Source organism: Caretta caretta, chromosome 27, assembly GCF_965140235.1.
Source record: "Caretta caretta isolate rCarCar2 chromosome 27, rCarCar1.hap1, whole genome shotgun sequence".
NCBI classification, from domain to species: domain Eukaryota; kingdom Metazoa; phylum Chordata; order Testudines; family Cheloniidae; genus Caretta; species Caretta caretta.
This window is the reverse complement of record NC_134232.1, coordinates 299,021-321,277: the sequence shown is the minus strand read 5'-3', so window position 1 is coordinate 321,277 and position 22,257 is coordinate 299,021. Positions and strand designations below refer to the sequence as shown.

Here is a 22,257-nt window from a genome sequence, read left to right as displayed (position 1 = left end):
GTTTGAACCCAGTTATATTTCTGGCCTTCACAACATCACCTGGCAATGAGTTTCACAGATTAGTTGTACAATGTGGTGAAAAAGTACTTCCTCTTGTTTGTATTAAACCTGCTGCTTATTAATTTTATCGGGTGACCCCTGGTTTTTGTATTGTGGGAAAAGATAATTAACACTTCTCTCTTCCTTTTTGCTACACCAGTCATGATTTTATAGACCTCTGTCTTATCCCTCCTTAATCGTCTCTTTTCTAAGCTGAATAGCCCAAATCTTTTAAATCTCTCCTTGTATGGTAGCCAGGCCAGATCCTTGATTACCTTTGTTGCCCTTCTCTGAACCTTTTCCAGTTCCACTAAATCCTTTTAGAAATGGGGCGACCAGAACTGCATGCAGTATTCAAGGGCTGGATTTAGAGAGTGGCATTGTGATATTTTTGTCTTGGTTTCTATCCCTTTCCTAATGGTTCCTAACATTCTGGTCGCTTTTTTAACCGCTGCTGCGCACTGAGCAGATGTTTTCAGAGAACTCTCCAGTGACTCCAAGATCTCTTTCTTGAGTGGTAACAGCGAATTTAGACCAGTGGTTCTCAACCAGGGGCCCGAGGCCCCCTGGGAGGCTGTGAGCAGGTTTCAGGAGGTCCACTAAGCAGGGCTAGCATTAGACTTGCTGGGGCCCAGGGCAGAAAGCCGAAGCCCCACTGCCTGGAGCTGAAGCCGAAGCCTGAGCAGCTTAGCTCTGCAGGGCCTACTATGGCGTGGGGCCCCGGGAGTTGCCCTGCTTGCTCCCCCTTAATCCCAGCCCTGGCTTTTATATGCAGAAAAAACAGCTGCTGTAGCACAGGTGGGCCGTGGAGTTCTTATAGCGTGTTGGGGGGGTCTCAAAAAGAAAAAGGATGAGACCCCCTGATTTACACCCCACCCTTAGAAGCACTTAACCATCCTCGGCACCTTTGAAAATCTGAACCTGAATGCTTGGCAGAGCCAAATGTGCAGCAATTCCCGGGGAGGTAAAAGGCCAGAGGTGAAATCCTGCTCCCAGGGAAATCAATGGGAGTTTTGCCTTTGGCTTCAATGTCGCCAGGATTTCACCCCATGCCCAAGCCTGAGCAAATCCTGAGCATCATGGATTTTGCCACAAAACTCATTGGCCATGATGAACATCAAGCTGTAACTCTGACACATATCTGGGAGCGTCACATGAGGCTCATGAAGAAAGGAAAACACATGCACTACGAGAAATTACAGTTCAAAGATGGAGCAGTGACAGAATCGTGTTTGCTAGAAAGAGAACAGCGGCAAGCCATTTGGAAGTTTTAAGGAAAGGAAAACTTAAAGAAATCCAAACGAGCAAGTGATTTATGAAACTGGTAACAGGAAAAGGAGATTTGGGAGATAGTGTCACAGGAATAACAATCTTTCACATCACCCTTTTCATCAAGAGATCTCAGAGTGCTTTACAAAGCACATCAGTATCATTATCCCTATTTTACCAGTGGGGAAACTGAGGCACAAGCCGGTGAAGTGACTTGTCCAAGATGCCCAGCAGGCCAGGGTCAGAATTGGGATGAGAACTGGGTCTCCTGAGCCCTGGTGACTGCTCTAGCCACCAGGCCACACTGCCTCTTCCCCTTACAGACCTGATGGACTCAGACAGATTCAAAATTCAAAGAAAGTGGCATTTTTAAAACCGCTGCCACTCTCACCATTCCAACAAACCAAGGGGCTGTGCTCACAGTCCCAGCAGAGCCCTTCTGTCCTAGCAGCATTTGAAATGGCTGGGGACACCTAACACGCTCAGTGTGCGCACTCCAATGCGTCCTGCCAGATGCCCACACGTCCTGGCTTGGCCTCTAGAACAGCACGGGCCAAACTGGTTTTATCTGATTTGTGGGTTTTGAGCCTTCTGGGGAGAAGCTGCCTGCTCTCCCACAAGTGCTCCCTGATCCCCTTGGCTGCTCAGAGGGGTCACCACATACCTTCCCCTGTCTCCTGGGCTGGGGGAGCTGCCTCTCCACCACTAGCCATTGCCCTCCATTATCACTGCCCTGCATCCTCCCCACACCTTTCTTCCTCCCTCTCGCCTAGGAACCACGGGCAGGGGAATGGAATCACCTGGGCTGGATGCTAACCAGGGCATGGGGCGAACACTCTGTGCTTGTGAAAAGGGCTACCGGATGATGGGTGGGCAGGATGCTGCGGGCACGTCTCAGCAGGAGAGCTCTAGCACCATGGGGGGCCATGGGGAAACCTCCCACCTAATGGACTCAGCATTTCCTGGGAGGTTTCCTCTCCACAGGGCTGTTTCTGGGAGATGCTGAGTGCCCCCCACCCCAATGCACTGAGCACGGTCAGCTCCCAGCGAGGAAGTCAGTCCTTGGCACTTCTCAGGGTCAGGTGCTTGGCAAGTACTCAAACAAGTACTCAGTGTACCTGGGTCAGGTCCTGGCCCCTGGGGGGTAAGCCCTCAGTCAGAGAAGGAGACCATAACAAAAAGAAAGTGGTCTATCATGCATTAAATACTCCACTCGTACTGTATGGCTGAAAGGCTTGGGTTCCCAGGGCGCTCGCCCAACGTGCTGCCTCTCTGAAACTCCAGTCCTGGCTGCTTGTTGCCAGATGTAAAAGCCCGGAGCTCTTTGTGGAGTGGTAACAGTGATCTGAGGTGCATCACAAAACCCGATCCCCCTGCTGGACACCTGGCCCCGGCTCACGCCTGTCGGCACCATTTCTGTTTCTAAACACCCCCTCCCACTAGCTCTCAAACACTTTTAACGTGCCATACATGGGGCCTGGGGATTGGCTTCTGGGGCTTCTTTGATCCAAGCTTTTTCATGGCGTTGTAGTATTTCTTCTGCTCCTCCGTCATGAAGATGTCCTTCCCTCCAAAGTATAAAAGGAATCGCCATTATTAGACTTGGATACATTTTGGTTTTTAACAAGCATCAGCACCAGCTTCCAGTAACACTGGGAGGAATTTGCTGCTCCTGGCAAGTCTTGGGGCTTGGGTACACTACAAAATTAAGTTGACGTACAGCTACTGCAGTAATTAAAGCAGTGGTTCATGTCCACACTATGCTCCTTCTGTCAGCGGTGCATGTCTTCCCCAGGAGCGCTTCTACTGACTGCATTGTGGGGCGCTGACAGCTGGAGTCTCGCTGCCCCAGCCCTGGTGCTGACAGCCAACAGGCGATGTAAGTAACGCAGTGTCTGCACGGGCGCTGCATCGCCCTGACTACATTGATTTAAGTGCTACACCCCTCGTGGGGATGGAGTTATTAGGTCAGGGTAGTGGGTGACTTACATCGCCAGGGGCACCGCTGCAGTGTAAACACTGACACAGTGAGGTTGACGTTAGCTGCCTTACGCCCACCCAGCTCTGTAGTGTAGACCAGGCCTTGCTCTGCTGGGAGCAGCTTCTCCTCAAGTTCAGACTCCCGGTCCTCTGTCTTCTAGCCCTGCTTTTCTGCCCTGCTTTTCTTTACTCCACCCAGGAATGGAGCTTGCTTTAACTGCAGCCATGTTTTAGCCAGAGCTACTCGCAGTGGCTCATGTCTCTTTCCTTGGCGGATCCCACCAGCTCAGCAAACCCTGCTGGCTCCTGAATCCCAGCTGCCCTGGTGCTTCCTAGCCTGTCTGGAGTTCCCCATAATCTTCTAGGGATTTTCCGAATGGAAGCAGCTCAGTGTCATCACCCATCACCCGGCCCCTCCTTCCCCGCTCTGAGTTTCCCCAAGGGGGGCAGGGGTTGCCCAGGGGTCCCACCCCTGGAATCTGGGGTTCACTCTGAGACCAGCTGGAGTGTAGGGGATCCATGGGTGCTAGGGCACCATCCGCCTAGGGGCTCAGTGCCTCCACAACAGTCCTGAGTGCCCAGTCCCAGGCCCCTGCCCCCCCAGTGACCCCAGCAGAGCACCGAGGGCCGGGCCTGGCAATGCTGATGCTTCTGGGCTCAAAATCAAATAGAAAAGAGACTCCCTCTCTGCACCTTCTTTGGTTTTTCTGGTACTTTCCAGGCCCCCTTTACACACCGTAAATGAGAAAACCCCTGGGATGTGACTTCTCAGGTTCCTGTGAGGAGCTCATTTAGCAACCCCAGTGATCGGGAAGAGTGGGCACCAGCATGGCAGGGAACTGCCCAGGGGACTCTCAGCTCATGCGAAGCAGCTCCTCTGCCCCTAGGCTGGGTCTGCTCCTGTGTCTGACCTCCCACTGTGACCCCATGCCCCCGGGTCTGCACCCTCGCCCAGGAGCTGCAATTCGCTGCCCGCCGCAGGGCGCTCCTTCCTGGCCTGCCTCCTGAAGCTCTGCGCAAGGAATGACTGCAGGGCAGTGCTCTGGGTTAGCAGGAGGCCGGATTAGCTGATCCCAATGGACCTGTCCAGATCTCCGGGGCCACGGGAATGCCAGGAGCCCAGGCGGGCCAGGAGATACTTATCTTTTTCTTTTGTTGGTTGAAGTTGTCGATAATGACACCGATGAAGAGGTTGAGGGTGAAGAAGGCGCCAAAGATGATGAAGATGACGAAGTAGATGTACATGTAGAGGTTGGTCTCATACAGTGGCTGTTCTTCGATCTGAGTGGGGAGAAGGGGATGCATGAGTGCAGGGCACAGCCCACTCCCCCCACGCCCCAGGCATGGGGTCACTGCTGCACTGCAGGGGGCTGGGAATGCTGAGAACCCAGCCTCCCCCGACATGGGAACCTGAGGTGCCTCCATGCCCAAAGCCTGCTCAGAGGCGGACTAAGATTTATTGGGGTCCCGGGCACAATGAACAAAGAATGCCCACTGCTCCTCCTCTTCCCCCAAGGCCCCGCCCCCGGCCAGGCTGGAAGCTGGAGCCAACCTGTGGTAAGAGCTGCCCAGGGAGCCTGGTCCGCTCTGGGGAGCCCCGGACCCTCCACCTGCCCTGAGACGCTCCGAAAAGCTCCATGCCGCAGAACGTCAATCTGCCCCGGCTGCAGATGTCAAGAGGGAAGGTCAAGAGCAGCTCCCGGGATGGGGGGACTGGAGGGCTTGGCTACAGGAAAGAAGTGGGGACACAGGGTGGGGGGGACAAAGCTTCTGTCCCAGAAAAGAAGGGGAGATCTGACAGTTTGGGGTCAGGTTGGAGCACTTTTTGGGGAGCTGGTTTCTGGGGACTAGGCTGGGGGTGCTGGCAAGACAAAGGGGAAGGGTGGCGCCTGCAGAATGTGTGATCAGTGAAACATCAGACTGTGTCCTGTTCCCATAGTTCGCTGCTCAGCTATGGGACAGGGTGAGAGCTCCACCCCTCCCTTCCCGGCTCCTCTGCCCCCCATCTGCCCGAGCCCCCCAGCTGGATCCTAACCAGCTGGGGCCTGGATCAGCCTGCCAGTGCCAGGGGGCAGAGCACAGAGAGAGTGCCCCTCAAAGCCCTAAGCAGGCCCCAGGGCCATGCTGAACCATGTAAGGCAGGGCTCCTTGTCCCAGCATGCCCTGCGAAGCCAGGCATGTCGACGAGAGAGCTGCAGTACACGCTCCTCTCTCTGTGTCACCTCACCTCGCGGGAGTCCACGGCCGCATACATGATGTCCATCCAGCCTTTGAAGGTGGCCTGCCGGGACAGCACAGAGCAGTGGAGTCAGTCCCCAGGGGAGCTCAGCACATTGGCTGCTGAACATCTGGCCCCTGGGCTGTGGAATAACCAGGCTTAAATTCCTGTCCTAACTCAGGCAGATCAAGGATGTAAGCCTGGGGCTTCTGCATCCCTCAGAAGTGTGCTAACCAAGGGGGTCTCACAGGGTCTAGCACAGCCTCTCCCGCTTGGACCAGAGATTCCAGCCGAGATACGAGGAGCCTTCCCAATGAATGGGTCGCTAAAACCGAGACATTTCCAGGGGAAGTTCCCCCTTTGACGAATCGGCATTCGGACAAAGAAACCCTCATGTCGAAAAATTCCCAAGCAGCCTGGCATGGAACAACCAAAAGTCCCACCCATGCTCCATTCGGGGAGAAGCTACACTGATCTCTGGAGATGGCACTTTACGTCTGTCTGGGGAGCCAGGAAAATTGCAGTGTCAACCAATGGGACAGGCTGGTGTCAGCCACTGAGCTGGGCCAGGAGCTGTCTCAAACTCCAGCTTTGCTAAACAGAAGTCTAGCTGACCCCTCGGCTTCCCAGTTAGCTTCCAGGCTGCATTTGTACAGCACACAGCTGACTGATCACTGCCTAGGTGTTAACCTGTAGCACCTGCTCCTGAGTCTCTGGAAATTCGGGGGGAGGGTTGGACCATTCACTTCACCAGGAGCTGGAGGGGCGTGGTGTTTGTGACTGAACAAAAGAGGGTGCATGTCTCGTTTCCTGCATTAGATGGCATGACACTACAGCAGGGGAAGCTGAGCACCAGATGGGTGATCAGCTAGGGCGGCACTGTGATGTGATTGTGCCCACTCAGTTCCCCTGGATGCAGGGGGAGTTCCCTAGGCCCAGTCACCAAGCAATCAGACTTTATTTAAAAACAAGGCAGAGGAAACTGCAGCGTTGAGAGGGGGAGCAGGCAGGAATCTCCGTGGCAGGGAGATCAGTTAGGCTGCAGAATCGTCTCCGTAAGGCCCAAGAGGAACTAGATTGGACAAAGCATTAGAAGTGTTCTCAAGGGAAGAACAGACTGGAGATGAACTGCAAGATCTACCAGCTCTTGTCCATCTCGGACGCCTAGGACTCTAGGACAGCTGTCTCGTACCTTTTGCTCTGAGCGTTTGTTCCATCACTTGACTAGGGATTGGTCTTTTGCTCCCTTAATAGTAATGGCTGCAATCATCCTACTTCCTTTAATAAAGAATGGTGTGTTAAATCCCTGTCCTGCCCACCATGCCCCACATTCTCTGGTAGCTCCCCCAGTTCTACACGCCATTCTAGAAAGGATTGTCAATGGCCTAGCTAATTAGTGAGCATAACTCCTTAGGGCGCAGTATCATCTGCACAGGTTGACTGGAATAGGTTCACATTTTCCAAGCATTCCTTTACCTCCTCTCCAGTGAAAGCTAATTTCTGCTCATGGCCCCATGACGTCTCACCTGTTCCAAGCTTTTGTGTGTGTGTGTGTGAAATCTAGATTTTGGAATTAAGAGGCATCATGATCCAGTGGACTGGCAGCTGGCTTGGCAGGCAGGAGACCTAGGCCTTGATCCTCGAAGGTATTTAGGCACTTAATTGCCATTGATTCCAAAGGGAATTAGGCACCTACATGCCTTTGATGAGCTGAGCACTGGGTGCCAATCTGACCTGTAGGAGGTGACCTTGGGCAAGTCCCTTCCCCTTTCTGTGCCTCAGTTTCCCCCACCCCTTCTGTAAAATGTGGCTAATCATTTGGTCCTATCTATTTTTCCTGTAAGCTCTTTGGGGCAGGGACAGTCACTCACTCTGCACTAGCACAGCGGGGCCCTGATCTTGGTCAAGACTCTAGGTGCTACTGTCAGGTACATAATGATAAAATAAAGCCCGGCAGCCTGGAGGTTAGGAGCTGCAGGGGAGCCTCTCGCTCGGCATCTGACAGCTGTTCCGGCTGGGGAGCTGTGCCAGCCTGGGGTTACCTCAGGCCAAGAGCTGCTGCACGGCGGAGTACTTACCACCTGCAGCAGGGACAGGTAGCCCAAGCCCACGTTGTCGAAGTTGACCTTGACGTTGACCCAGCGCACCTGGTTGGTGTGGAGCAGCGCCAGGCAGTCGCTTTTGTTGTTCACCTCGCTGATGTCAAAGAGCTCGTCCGTGGTGGTGTTGATGCACCGGTAGTACTTCCCCGCAAACAGGTTCACCCCCATGATGCTGAATATCAGCCAGAAGATCAAGCAGACCAGCAGGACGTTCATAATGGAAGGGATGGCACCCAGCAGGGCGTTCACCACCACCTGCAACGGGAGGGGAGAGAGGGCAGGGCTGGCCTAGGGGAAGCGGCTCGGGACTTCGCGCAGGACAGTTCTGTGGCTGGGTGTTAGCTCTGCCGCTTGGACGGAATTACAGGTACCCCTCACCTGGGAGCAGCTGCGACTCCTCAAAGCCACCTGGACAGTTACTATGCTGCAGGTGCAGTTACCTGGAGTTCCTGTGTGAGGTACAGCCCACCACGGCCAGATCTGAGCCTCCCCACTCCACAAAGTCGAAGAGAACACGGGATGCGCCGCCCGGGAGAGATGGGACCTTGTCTAGCTGGAACGGGACTGTCTACACTGCGGTCAGCGATGTGATTGCAGCATGTGCAGACATACCCGCACTGGCTCTGATGTAGCTAGATAACTGAGTGCCAAGAGCAGGAAAGCCATGGCAGCATGGGCGGTTGAACAGGTTAGCAGCATGGCCTCCTGGGCCCGCGCCCTCCTCTTCCATTTCGAAGCTCTAGGCTGGCACCGTGGAGGAGAGAGGAGCAGGCAGGGGGCCAGGCACATGCCAGGTGTGGTGCAATCCAGAGCTGCACTTGGAGGGCATTAAAGTTGGAGCAACTGGGCTTCAAAGAGTGAGGCCCAGAGGAGAACATCTCCCCAAGCGGGCTGCGTTACCCCATGCACCACCAACGCCAGCTGGAGAGCGAATCCGAGTCTTCTGAATACAATTTGGGGGCCTGGCCCCTCTGTGCCCATCCTGCCCTTCCCTCAGCTCTGTGCAGGGAGCCACCAGCCTGGCAGGAAGTCCTGTCCCCTGCCCTCTGTGAGCACTCCACGCTCCCCATCGCTGGGTCTGTAGGGGAGCGATCCAGTGTTGCCCACTCATGGCGAGTCTCAGGGTAGTTGAGGATCTTATTAAAGTTCCAGCTCCTGGAAGCTGGTGATTTCATGAGAGTTCTCAGCTTTCAGTAAAGAAGCAACATGTCTAGCCCTTGCGATTGCAGAGAAAAGCTTCAACATGTGACCCCAAAAGAACAGCAAAGGAACTTGCCAAAGTTACTAGTTTTAGAATCTCATGATTGTAGGTCTATCTCCAATATCCAAAGGCTGGGTTTTGGCAATGCAGGCAGCCATTTCCTCTGAAAAGCCCTTTCGAGAAGCGCCAGGGCATAGCTGGCTCTGTGGCCAACACATTGGTTCTCTAGGCCCTCACACCAAGAAATACCTAGCGGTTCTGGGTCTACCAGGTGCCAACAACCCGGGGTCACACCCAGTCAGGAGGCCTGGCAAAGGACCTACCCTCATGCCTTCGAATCTTGACAGAGCCCGCAGTGGTCGCAAAGCCCTCAGAGTCCTCAGCGATTTGATGGCGCCCAGTTCAGAATAGCCCAGCCAGTTTGCTGTCAAGCTGATAATGGAAACCTTGGAAGAAACCCAGAGCCATTAGCAGGGGCGCTGATGGACCTGAGGCAGCTCCAGAGGAGATGGCAACTTGCATTGGCGCTGATGTCCTCCGTTCCCAGGGGGATGCTCGACCCCTGCACTGCCCCAGGCCCTGCCCCCGCTCCACCCCTCCCCCCAAACCTCCACCCCGCCTCTTCCCACCCCTGCTCTGCCCCAGGCCCTGCCCCCACTCCACCCCTCCCCCCAATCTCCCACCCCACGTCTTCCTGCCCCCTCCCCTGCCTCTTCCTGCCCCTGCTCCTTCCCTGCCCCCTCAGCACCTCCTGCACGCTGGTTGTGGGGGGTGCAGGTGCTGGCAAGGATGGGGAGGAGCTGATGGGCAGGGAAGGAGCAGGGGCAGGCGGGAGGTGCTGGCAGGGGGAAAGGCACTGATCCATGGGGCTGCCAGAGGGTGCTGAGCACCCACTACATTTTTCCATGGGTGTTCCAGCCCCGGAGCACCCATGGAGTCGGCACCTATGGCAACGTACTGCCTTCCCCTGCAGGGCCCGCACCTCATTCCCCATCCTCGATGGACATTTCCCACCCGGAGGGTTGGCGCTCAGAGGCTCAGCCCGCTGGTTACGGGGTGAGCCTGGGGTTCAGGGGACCCTGCTTCTCCGCACATGCCATGAGTGACTGTGGGCCAGTCTCTTGGGGGCGACCTACACAGACTGGGCACCATAGGCGGTGCGTGACGCTTGTGTTAGGTGCAAGCGCTGGAAGCTCCCTAGAAGTGGGGAAGGCCACTGGCGCCTGGACAGTGGCCCTGCCTCCCGCTCCGCCCTGGGGTCCCCCCACTCCACCTTTTCCCCTGAGACCCTGCCCCCACGCCGCCTCTGCCCCCCAGGCCTTGCCCCCCACTCCGCCTCTTCCCCCAGGCCCTGCCCCCTCTCCGCCTCTTCCCCCAGGCCCTGCCCCCCACTCTGCCTCTTCCCCCAGGCCCTGCCCCCACGCCGCCTCTGCCCCCCAGGCCCTGCCCCCACTCTGCTTCTTCCCCCCAGGCCCTGCCCCCCACTCTGCTTCTTCCCCCCAGGCCCTGCCCCCCACTCCGCCTCTTCCCCCAGGCCCTGCCCCCTCTCTGCCTCTTCCCCCAGGCCCTGCCCCCTCTCCGCTTCTGCCCCCAGGCCCTGCCCCCACTCCGCCTCTTCCCCCAGGCCCTGCCCCCTCTCCGCCTCTGCCCCCAGGCCCTGCCCCCACTCCGCCTCTTCCCCCAGGCCCTGCCCCCACTCCGTCTCTTCTCCCAGGCCCTGCCCCCTCTCTGCGTCTTCCCCCCAGGCCCTGCCCCCTCTCCGCCTCTGCCCCCAGGCCCTGCCCCCCACTCCGCCTCTTCCCCCAGGCCCTGCCTCCCGCTCCGCCCTGGGGCCCCCCCACTCCACCTTTTCCCCTGAGGCCCTGCCCCCATGCCGCCTCTGCCCCCCAGGCCCTGCCCCCCACTCCGCCTCTTCCCCCAGGCCCTGCCCCCACTCCGCCTCTTCCCCCAGGCCCTGCCCCCTCTCCGCCTCTGCCCCCAGGCCCTGCCCCCACTCCGCCTCTTCCCCCAGGCCCTGCCCCCTCTCCGCCTCTTCCCCCAGGCCCTGCCCCCTCTCTGCGTCTTCCCCCCAGGCCCTGCCTCCCGCTCCGCCCTGGGCCCCCCCCCACTCCACCTTTTCCCCTGAGGCCCTGCCCCCACGCCGCCTCTGCCCCCAGGCCCTGCCCCCCACTCCGCCTCTTCCCCCAGGCCCTGCCCCCTCTCTGCCTCTTCCCCCCAGGCCCTGCCCCCACTCCGCCTCTTCCCCCAGGCCCTGCCCCCTCTCTGTGTCTTCCCCCCAGGCCCTGCCCCCTCTCCGCCTCTGCCCCCAGGCCCTGCCCCCTCTCTGCCTCTTCCCCCCAGGCCCTGCCCCCTGCTCCGCCTCTTCCCCCAGGCCCTGCCCCCTCTCCGCCTCTTCCCCCAGGCCCTGCCCCCTCTCCGCCTCTGCCCCCAGGCCCTGCCCCCCACTCCGCCTCTTCCCCCAGGCCCTGCCCCCTCTCTGCATCTTCCCCCCAGGCCCTGCCCCCTCTCCGCTTCTGCCCCCAGGCCCTGCCCCCCACACCGCCTCTTCCCCCAGGCCGTGCCCCCTCTCTGCGTCTTCCCCCCAGGCCCTGCCCCCTCTCTGTCTCTTCCCCCAGGCCCTGCCCCCCACACCGCCTCTTCCCCCAGGCCCTGCCCCCTCTCTGCCTCTTCCCCCAGGCCCTGCCCCCCACACCGCCTCTTCCCCCAGGCCCTGCCCCCTCTCCGCCTCTTCCCCCCAGGCCCTGCTCCCCACTCCAAATCACAGAGATGCTCTTTCCTGCTCCATTGCTCGAGCAGCAACTTACATCCACAATGAGAAAATCGAGCCAGCACCAGGCGTTGGTGAAGTACACCTTGAAACCATAGGCCACCCACTTGAGTACCATCTCGAGGACAAACACGTAGGAGAAGATCTTGTCAGCGTACTCCAGGATGATGCGGATCACCTTCCGCTGCTCAATGTAGATGTCTTCAAAAGCCTAGGAGAGGCGCAGAGCTAGATGAGTCGGGCTTCCGTGAGACAGGCTCCCAGCAGAGGGATTCACGGCTACAGTGGGACAGGAGAGCAGCAGCCGGACTAAGGCCTTTCTCCTTTTGCTGCATTTAAAGGGTTCTGGTGGTTTTGGGCCAGATTTTGAAAGGTAGTTGGGCACCCAAAGGTGCCAATGAAATCAATGGGAGATAGGCGCAGAGGGCATTTGAAAATCCCACCGAGTGCCTATTTGCATCTTTAGGCACCTAAATACCTCTGAAATTCTGACCCCTTGGAGCCTATGTCCATTGACAGTGCCACTCCTAAGTGCCTAAATCACTTCTGAAAATTGGACTCAGGCCCCTAAGTCACTTAGACACATATGAAAATGTTACCCCCAGAGTTGCAGAGAGGAAGGTCTCAGGAATGCAAACAAGGACTTACTTTTGCAGCCCAGATGTATTTAGTCCAAATACTTAAAGGGGAACCAAAAACAAGCTGAACCATTACTTACTGACTGACCAACTTCAGATCATCACTCAGGCACTAGGATAGCAAAGCAATAACCAGCTGCTAACGCTAAACCAATCAATACAATAATCTTGTCTAATGAGTGTCCCCTGACAGCCAGGGCCACAGAGCTGATGAAAAGTGATAAAACCATCTCCTTAAAATCAAGCCACCATTACAAAAAAGTTCTCCGGCAATGCTGAAGAGTGGGTGGTATTTGCCAAAGGGGGAATGGACTATACGCCCTGCAGCTCAGCCACCCGAGCAGACCCACAGTCATTTAGGACATTCTAGGGGGATGGATCTGCAAAAGCTGTGTTTGGTTCTGACACCAACTTTCAAAGAGCAGGGCCCTGGGGCAGTGGAGAGGATGGGTGTCTCCTGGAGCTTTGGGAGTCCCTAGGAACAGCCAATTTTGGGGCCATTCGAGGCTTTTATAATCTAGGTTGCAAACCTTTGCGGGTTACAAAAATCCCTTCCAAATGGGAACAAATGAAATGAAGTTTGCCGGAGTGTGCGGGAGTTGTGAACAATCTCATTTATTCATCTAAATGGATCATTAACACTGAACATAAGAACAGCCATACTGGGTCAGACCAAAAGATACTAGCCCAGTATCAGACCAAAAGATATAGCCCAGTAGCCAATGCCAGATGCCTCAGAGGGAATGAACAGAACAGGTAATCATCAAGTGATCCATTCTCTGTCGCTCATTCCCAGCTTCTGGCAAACAGAGGATAGGGATACCATCCCTGCCCATCCTGGCTAATAGCCATTGATGGACCTGTCCTCTATGAACTTATCTAGTTCTTTTTTCAACCCTGTTATAGTCTTGGCCTTCACAACATCCTCTGTCAAGGAGTTCCACAAGTTAACTGTGTATTGTGTGAAAAAATAGTTCCTTTTGTTTGTTTTAAACCTGCTACCTATTAATTTCATTTGGTGACTCCTAGTTCTTGTGTTATGAGAAGGAGTAATTAACACTTCCTTATTTACTTTCTCCACACCGTCATGATTTTATAGACCTCAATCATATCCCCCCTTAGTCATCTCTTTTCCAAGCTGAAAAGTCCCAGGCTTATTAATCTCTTCTCATATGACAGCCGTTCCATACCCCTAATCATTTTTGTTGCCCTTTTCTGAACCTTTTCCAATTCCAATTTTTGGAGATGGGGCGATCACGTCTGCACACAGTATCCAAGATGTGGGTGTACCATGAATTTATATAGAAGCAATATGATATTTTCTGTCTTATTATCTATTCCTTTCTTAATTATTCCTAACGTTCTGTTTGCTTTTTTGACTGCTGCTGTGCATTGAGTGGATGTTTTCAGAGAACTCTCCACAATGACTCTTAAGATCTCTCTCTTGAGTGGTAACAATTAATTTAGACCCCATCATTTTATATGTATAGTTGGGATTATGTTTTCCAATGCACATTACTTTGCATTTATCAACAATGAATTTCATCTGCTATTTTGTTGCCCAGTCACCCAGTTTTGAGAGATCCTTTTGCAGCTCTTCACAGTTTGCTTAGGACTTAACTATCTTGAATAATTTTGTATCATCTGCAAATTTTGCCACCTCCCTGTTTATCCCTTTTTCCAGATTGTTTATGAATATATTGTATAGGACTGGGCCCAGTACAGACCCCTGGGGGACACCACTATTTACCTCTCTCCATTCTGAAAACTGACAATTTATTCCTATCCTTTGTTCCCTACCTTTTAACCAGTTACCAATCCATGAGAGGACCTTCCCTCTTATCACATGACAGCTTACTTTGCTTAAGAGCCTTTGGTGAGGGACCTTGTCAAAGACTTTCTGAAAATCTAAGTACACCATATCCACTGGATCCCCCTTGTCCACATGCTTGTTGACCCCCTGAAAGAATTCTGGCAGATTGGTGAGGCATGACTTCCCTTTAAAAAAAACATGTTGACTCTTCCCCAACAGATCCTCTTCATCTATGTGTCTGATCATTTTGTCCTTCACTATAGTTTCAACCAGTTTGCCTGGTACTGAAGTCAGGCTTACTAGCCTGAAATCTACTGATGGCATTTTACTGTTCAACATTAACTATTTTGCCGCTGATCAGAGCAAAACATCCCCACTTGTGGTGCTTAGCCCACAGCCCCCCACAGCCTCCCCTACCTGGCCAGGTGCCCAAAGCGCAGAATGCTGATCCTTTCGCTTCAAATCCAATTCACCTCCTTTTAGGGAGTATCTGGCACTGCCACAAGCCTGCATGCAGCCTGCCATTCCGGGGTCCCACAACCCAGGGGGCTCGGTGCAGGGTACATGGGGGCTTCGGTGAGGGACCGAAACCTGTGACTCACCAGCGCTCCACTGCTGAGGAGGATCATGAAGATGATAAAGGTCTCAAACCAGTTGTGCTCGACGATCTTGAAACAGGTTTTCCGAAGGTTCCACCAGATCTTCCCCTTGTCGGTTGTGATGTCGACGTAGAGGAAAGGAAAGCGCCGCACGCAGGCTGGGAAGGGATGCAGAGAGGCACGGTTAGTTCTTGAGCCATGGCATGGCAGACACAGGGCCAGCGGCCCCTCTGGGGAGCTGCAGGTGGCAGAGTCGTCTCCCGGTGTAGCAAGCCAGCCAGGTGCTGCTCTGCCAGACCAGAGCAAGCTGGGCCTGGATGGGCAGAGGCGATCCGGCCTGGAGACAGGCAAATTCGACTCATCTGCCAGGAGCCTGCCCTCTGGGATGGACCAGGCTAGGGTGTAAAGTTGCTCACCTGTGTCAGGATGCCGTGGCATTGCCACCTGCCCTCACCTGGGGAAGCGCCTCCTCTGGGGCACATGGCCCAAAACCATACACCCCACCAGCCCCCTGCTGCTCCCTTATACCGCCCCCGTGGCTGCTCCTTTGATCCCTCCCCTGCACCAGCCCCCGCCCTCCACCCCTCTCCTACACCGGCCCCTCTGACCCCGCCTCTACGTGCCCCCTGCCCCTCCCTAACACCTGTTCTCTCCTCACTCCACTTCCTCTCATGCCTCTTCTTTCCTTTCCTTAACACCAGCCCCTCCTTTTTCTTCCCTCTTTCTTTCTCTCTCCCCACAACAGCGCCTCCCCCCACTTCCCCTTTGCCTTTCCCCCTCCAGGCTTTTCCTTCACCTTTTCCGTTGTCCTGGTCCATGTACAATTCCTGACCTGCTGCAGGGCCCCTGCCTCCCACCACCAGCCCTGGCTAGCACTGGCCATGCTGCACCCTCCACCCCTGGGAAAACTATCAATGGAGGGGGCTGGCACCCTTTGGACCAGGGGCCTGTCATAGCCTGGGAAAAGAAGCATTGTTCTTCTGAGTTGCCATGTGAGTTTTGGGGTGGGATCTGGTGTGGAGCTGCATGAGTTTGGGGTGGGATTCCTTGTGGGGGGGAATCCCAGGGGAGTTGGGATCCCTGGGGGTGCTGTGTGAATTTGGGAAGGGATCCCATGGGTGTTGGGAATCAGAGGGGTTGGGATTCCATGGGGGCTGTGTGAGTTTGGGGTGGGATTTCAGGGGGGAATGGGATCCCTGCGGGGGGGGGGGGGGGCTGTGTGAGTTTGGGATGGGATCCCATGGGGGTTGGGATCTATGGGGGCTGTGAGTTTGTGGGTGGAATCCCATGGGTGTTGGGATCCAGGGCTGTTGGGATTCCATGGGGGCTGTGTGAGTCTGGGGTGGGATTCCAGGGGGGGATGGGATCACATGGGGGCTGTGTGAGTTTGGGGTGGGATCCCAGGGGGATGGGATCTATGGGGGCTGTGAGTTTGTGGGTGGGATCCCATGGGTGTTGGGATCGCAGGGCATTGAGATCCCATGGGGGCTCTGTGAGTTTGTGGTGAGATCTAACCATGTTAGACCTTTCTCTACTACACTGAAGAGCCCATGATTAAATATTTGTTCCCCAGGTAGGTGCTTATAAACAGTGATCAAGTCACCCCTTAACTGTCCCTTTGTTAATCTAACTAGATTGAGTTCCTGGAGTCTATCACTGCAGGGCCCGTTCTCTACCCTTGGCCCATTCTCTGTTAGTTTCGGGGCAGTTGTGCTGTGTTTTGCAGGGACAGCTGGTGCTCTGGGACAGTACCAGGACGGGGCAACCCTCCACCCACCTGCTCCCCCGGTGCAGGGTCACTGCGCGGCTCCCTTACCCTCGGTGAAGCACTCCTCGGGCCCCTGGCCCTCGGCAGCCTCATCTGCAGCCTCCTCTGCCTCTACCTCTGGTGCCTTGTAATCCACGGTACTGCATAGGGATGACGTGCTGCCTCTGGACAGCGGCTTCTGCGGAGAGCAGGGATGGAGACAGACTCAGCCCAGGGCTCCAGCAAGCACCGGGGACAGATTCACAAACAGGAGACACTCCGAATGCTGGGAGTGGCTAATGCACCAGCAACAAAAGGCTTCACACGTTGGAGCTCAAAAGTTTCCAGGGAGCAATAGAGGCCTCATCTCGGGCAGGGACAGGGATGGTTACAGCACAGGCTGGGCAGGGCTGGGTTAGTGCAATTCTGAGAGACGTAGTTAAAGCCAACCTAAGCCCTGAGGTAGACACTTGCGGTCAATGGAAGAACTCCTCCCTTGACCTTGCTACTGTCTCTTAAGGGGGTGGACTAACTACAGCGATGCCAAACCCCTTCTGTTTCGGTAGCAGGTGGCTACGCTATAGTAGTGGCTGTAGCACTTGTAATCTAGACATACCCCAATTCTGTGCCTGGGCACGGCAGGTGGGCGGCAAGGAGCCCTGGTGGGGTGTGCCGTGGGGCCTTGTCTCCCCAAGGCAGGGCTCGGGGAGTGGTTCTGGGTGAGTGGGCTGCACCAGTGGTTCTCCACCTTTCCATACTACTTTACCCCTTTCAGGAGTCTGATCTGTATGGTGTACCCCCAAGTTTCACCTCACTTCAAAACTACTTGCTTACAAAATGAGACATAAAAATACAAAAGTTAATTCATTTTTTAAATTAATTTGCACACTGGACACCATCAAATTAGGCCTGAATAAAGACTGGGAGTGGATGGGTCATTGCAAAAACTAATTTCCCCATACGGTTACTCACACCTTCTTGTCAACTGTTTGAAATGGGCCACCCTCATTACCACTATAAAAGTGATTTTTCCTCCCTTGGTATTCTACTGTTAATTGAATTGTCTCGTTAGACTGACCCCCCACTTGGTAAGGCAACTCCCATCTTTTTATGTACTGTATATATACCTGCTACTGTATTTTCCATGCCATGCACCTGATGAAGTGGGTTTAGGCCCACAAAAGCTTATGCCCAAATAAATGTGTTAGTCTCTAAGGTGCCACAAGGACTCCTCGTTGTTTTTTGCTGATACAGACTAACACGGCTAGCCCTCTGAAAAGTGTCACAGCACCCTATTACTGAAATATTGCTGACTTTCTCATTTTTAGCTTGCAATTGTAAAATTGATTGGAATATAAATATTGCACTTACATGTCAGTGGATAGTATGTAGACCAGTATAAACAAGTCATTGTCTGTATGAAATTTTAATTTGTACTGACTTTGCTAGTGCTTTTCATGTAGCCTGTTGTAAAACTAGGCAAAAATTTAGATGAGTTGATGTACTCTCTGGAAGACCTCTGTGTACCCCCAGGGGTACACGTAACCCTGGTTGAGAACCACTGGGCTGCTGCCACTGTGGGGGTGGTTGAAACTTTTCGAAACAGGAGTTTGTTAGTCCAAAACTGACAATTTTTTAAATGCATATTTTCACCAAAAATTGTCATCTTAAATAAAAAGTTCTTGGTGAATTTTCTCAGGATATTTTTATTCACTTTTGTTTTTAATCGACAACATGATGGAAGTGGATATTGATGTCTACGAATGAATTGGTTTTTATTTTTATTTTTTGGATAAAAATGGCAATAAAAATTTGTCGCAAAAAATGTGGAAACCCACTAACTGCTGGGAACGCTGCAAAACGAAAACCACCATGAAATGGCCATGCTGTTTGCCATGTTCTTTTTCTGTGTATTGACCTGCTCAGTCAAAGACCCCCTCTGTTGCCCCCCGGCAGCTACAAGATCAGACTTTTTCAGTTCAAATCAAAGTGGCCACATCTGCTTCAGGTGAGATTTTACAAGTAATAAGCAAAAAGCCAGAAGCTGCAGAATCAAAGGAAGGAAGCTGCACAATTCCTGGTGTGGCTTGCATCAGAGAACTTGTCCCCAGCAATGGTGGTGCAGGGGGAGAGCCATGTCACACCCCGGGGATGCGCTGATCATAGGGAGACAAAGGAGTTGCCACGTTTGATGAGCTGTGTTTCTCGAGCATTTCCCAAGTCTCAAAACGCCTGGGAATTTTCTTCTTTTCATTGGGAAAATGCTGATTTGACAAAAGCAAAAGTGTTGGTGAGAAAGGGCCGGTTTGGCTGAATCTCCCACTTCGAATTTTTTTTTTTTTAAAACAAACAAAGGTTTGGAAGTGTCAAAATGTTCTGGGTTGAGAATTTCGAGTTAAACCCTCGGTTTCCCAGTTCAAAACAAGGGAATTGTCTGCTTGCAATTTTAGTTCACTGATACTAAAAAAATGGTGAAAACGGGTAAAAAAATGGGAACATTCGAAATGAGCGAAATAACCCATTTCATTTACCTCGTCTGGATTCTTTTTGGGATGATCCGTGTGCAAAATTTGTCGAGATTCTGCTTTTTGTTCCAGCTCAGAACAGAAACACTTCCAAAAGCTCACAAGTTCTTGCAGGACGGAAAAGCCATTTCCCACCCAGCTCTATCCAAAATCTCCGAATGCTTCTCATTGCCCCAGTCCTGTCCCTGAGCTACCAACCCCACTGAAATCCCTGACAAATACCCTTTGTTATAATTAGATCAGCAGAAACCTGGACTCCCGGAATTCTGTTTATCTCAAATATTTCTGGCTCCACTTACTCTGAAGAGCTTTTAGGACAAAGTTCACTCCAGTGCAAAATCTGGATTCCAAATAGTTTTCACCCAGTAGAACTGACTCTGAATCTTGACTTGGCTGGGCTCCCAGAAAGCACTCTGCAACCCCCAATGGGTTAGATAAGAAGAGAAAAATCTTAGCAAATCTCCAGGGATCCTCTCTATTTTTATCTGTCTTTCCAGCTTGAATAGCCAGCTTTATCCAATGTGCTGAGTGGCCATGTGGTAGGTAGAGACACATCTACAGACCTGTACATTCTACACAGCAACAAGAGAACCCAGGACAAGGACCCGCTATGAAGGGATATCTTGTGTGCAATTGGCATGTGCACTGTAGGGCTAATCTCCCCCAAGGTCACTAGCGAGTGTCAGTGCATTCAATCAGTCACAGATGAGACAGAGATTCTGGAGCCAAGGGGTGCAGGTGGCAACTTATGGTCCCAAAAGTTTCAGCCATCGCTCATACTGGGTATTGTATCCACCAGGGGGTGAAATATACTAGCTGCTCTGTGTTGATTCACTGGACACTGCAGCTAGCAAGGCAGCCAGTAGCCAGCCGATTTGGCCATGTTGCACGGTGGAACTAACATGCCCTAGTCTCCCACTGGGGCTAAACTGGAATTCAGAAAGGATGGGAAAGGAAGGAAGCAGAGGGGGATCAGAAGAGCTGGGACAGAGCTAAGCTCACCCATGCTTCCACATATGAGGGCCACACATGAGCAATTTGCCACAGGAGCTAGTCCAGCCAAGGTACACAGTGAGGTATACAAACTGTCCCAAACACCTGTGAAGGGATCTGGAAAGGCAGATCCCTGGCTAGACTTTATCTCCCTTGATGCACTACAGTCATGTGACTCCCGAGAGGCTCTGCAACCATTCAAACAAATGGAAGGGATCTGGAAAGGCAGAGAGAAGGGATCCTGGCTCACGTAAGTGAATGGGGGCAAGAAGCATTCTGTTCTGTGCTAGTCTACGGAGGTACTACAACTCCCATGAGGCACTGGGGCAGTTCAGAGGCCATGGGTTAATGTCGATCATAGCCAAAATGAAATTTTTCAACATTTCGAGCCCCTGGGGCAAGGCATGAGCCAGGCTGGTGAGACTGACAGCAGATGCCTCCATCACAGCCATTGCGCCAGCCAGTGCTTGGAGCAGCTTCTGAATGTGGGTCACTAGAATACCCCACCTGCTCCAAACACAAGTAGAAGAAATTCCCTTCCAGCAGCCCCCAGTGCTTCCTGCTCTCCGCACTTTGCTTCCAGCAGGCAGAACCCCACATGGAGAGCTGTGGTTGGAATCACATACATGGCTTCAGAGATGCTCGGTATTGTTCTGTTCTTCCCTTCCCTAACCCCATTGGCTGCCTTGCCCCAGGGGCTCGAAATGTTGAAAAATTTCATTTTGGCTATGATCAACATTAACCCATGGCCTCTGAACTGCCCCAGTGCCTCATGGGAGTTGTAGTACCTCCGTAGACTAGCACAGAACAGAATGCTTCTTGCCCCCATTCACTTACGTGAGCCAGGATCCCTGGCTAGACTTTATCTCCCTTGATGCACTACAGTCATGTGACTCCCAAGAGGCTCTGCAACCATTCAAACAAATGGAAGGCTGTAGTGCATCATGGGTGATGTAGTCTAGCCAGGGAGCCTTCCCCACAGAGGAGAATGAGGTATCTGAGCTATCGCGCCCATGAGTCACCTGCATATTTTGTTACCTTGCTGTTTATTTCCTCTTCCAGACTGCCAATGAAAATGCTACAAAGACCCCATGGGAGAGCTGCCCCAGCACACTGCAGTTTAGAATGACCCTTTCTTTAGAACCTTCTGGTCAGCTTTCAGGGACAGCTCAGTGGTTTGAGCATTGGCCTGCTAAACCTAGGATTGTAAGTTCAATCCTTGAAGGGGCCATTTAGGGATCTGGGGCAAAAATTGGGAATTGATCCTGCTTTGAGCAGGGGGTTGGACTAGATGACCTCCTGAGATCTCTTCCAACCCTGATAGTCTATGATTCTGTGCATGGGATTCCAATAGATCTGTTCACGGTTTGAGATGATTTGCCAGATATTTTTCTGTGATCGTCCTCAGGCGGTTCATTGCTCACAGGTTTATCCTGATGGCTTTGCTTTTAGCGCTTGATATTCACAGTACAAGGGCCAGACTGTGATATCCTGATTTCCAATAGCTCAGACCTTGCTGGAGGAGAGCTATTGAAATCAATGGGGCACAAGTGGCCACAGATGTTGTTCCATGTGAGAAAAGAGAGCACAGTCCATCCCCCAGTGCCAAGCTCTTTCGAATGGACACCTGCATGCAATGCTATGTATAGAAGAGCTGAGCGAGGCATTTCTTGAGTCATTCCTTGTTTCTCTTCCCTGATTCGATGACTTACCTTTAAACCAAGGCCCCTGGTGTGCTAGCAATAAAATTCCCAAATGCGGTGCTCACACGTCTGCCACTAGGTGTCATCCTAACACAGTGGGAGAGCCCTGGACTTTGAATTAGGGCTTGTCTACACTGGAAACGCATAGCTACGGCTCTGGCGTGTGAAATCCGCACCGCCCAGGGATGCAGCTATGCTGACCTCACCCCCAGTTCTTCTGTCGACCTGACGATTGCCTCTCGGGAGGTGGCTGAACGACAGTGATGGGAGAGCCCCGCCCATCGCGGTAGGGACTGTCTACACAGCTGAGATGCAGCCATGCCACTGCAGTGTTTCAGGCACAGCCTTTGAGAGTCACAGGGGTTAAAAAGGCCAGCCGGGACCCCCAGATCACCTAGTCCCTGCATAGCACAGGGCACTGACACCGCCCAGCACCCGCACACTGACCTCAAAGCATCACAGCCCTCAGGAGGCTGGACTACGACGTGCCACAGGCACCGAGGTGCACCAGTGCCCGAGGGCAGGGAAATGACGATGGGAGATACACCCAGATAATCCTGGCCAGTGGCCTGCTCCCCATGCTGCCGGCGAAGGCAACACCCCATGCCCCAAGCTCACTGCCAACCTGACTTGGGGGGAAATTCCTGCCCACCTCACATACGG

The 22,257-nt window shown here is 53.5% G+C and overlaps 1 protein-coding gene across 1 annotated transcript in view; it reads right to left on the bottom strand.

Moving 5' to 3' along the window:
- Nucleotides 1-22,257, bottom strand: part of SCN4A (sodium voltage-gated channel alpha subunit 4) — a 153,596-nt gene that overhangs the window by 5,103 nt on the left and 126,236 nt on the right. The window contains exons 17-24 of the mRNA XM_048830400.2: nucleotides 16,443-16,572; nucleotides 14,630-14,784; nucleotides 11,614-11,787; nucleotides 9,133-9,255; nucleotides 7,585-7,863; nucleotides 5,516-5,569; nucleotides 4,432-4,569; nucleotides 2,779-2,883 (exon numbers count right to left, since the gene is read on the bottom strand). Of these exons, the coding sequence (XP_048686357.1) occupies nucleotides 2,779-2,883; nucleotides 4,432-4,569; nucleotides 5,516-5,569; nucleotides 7,585-7,863; nucleotides 9,133-9,255; nucleotides 11,614-11,787; nucleotides 14,630-14,784; nucleotides 16,443-16,572 (1,158 nt within the window). The remainder of the gene's footprint in view (nucleotides 1-2,778; nucleotides 2,884-4,431; nucleotides 4,570-5,515; nucleotides 5,570-7,584; nucleotides 7,864-9,132; nucleotides 9,256-11,613; nucleotides 11,788-14,629; nucleotides 14,785-16,442; nucleotides 16,573-22,257) is intronic.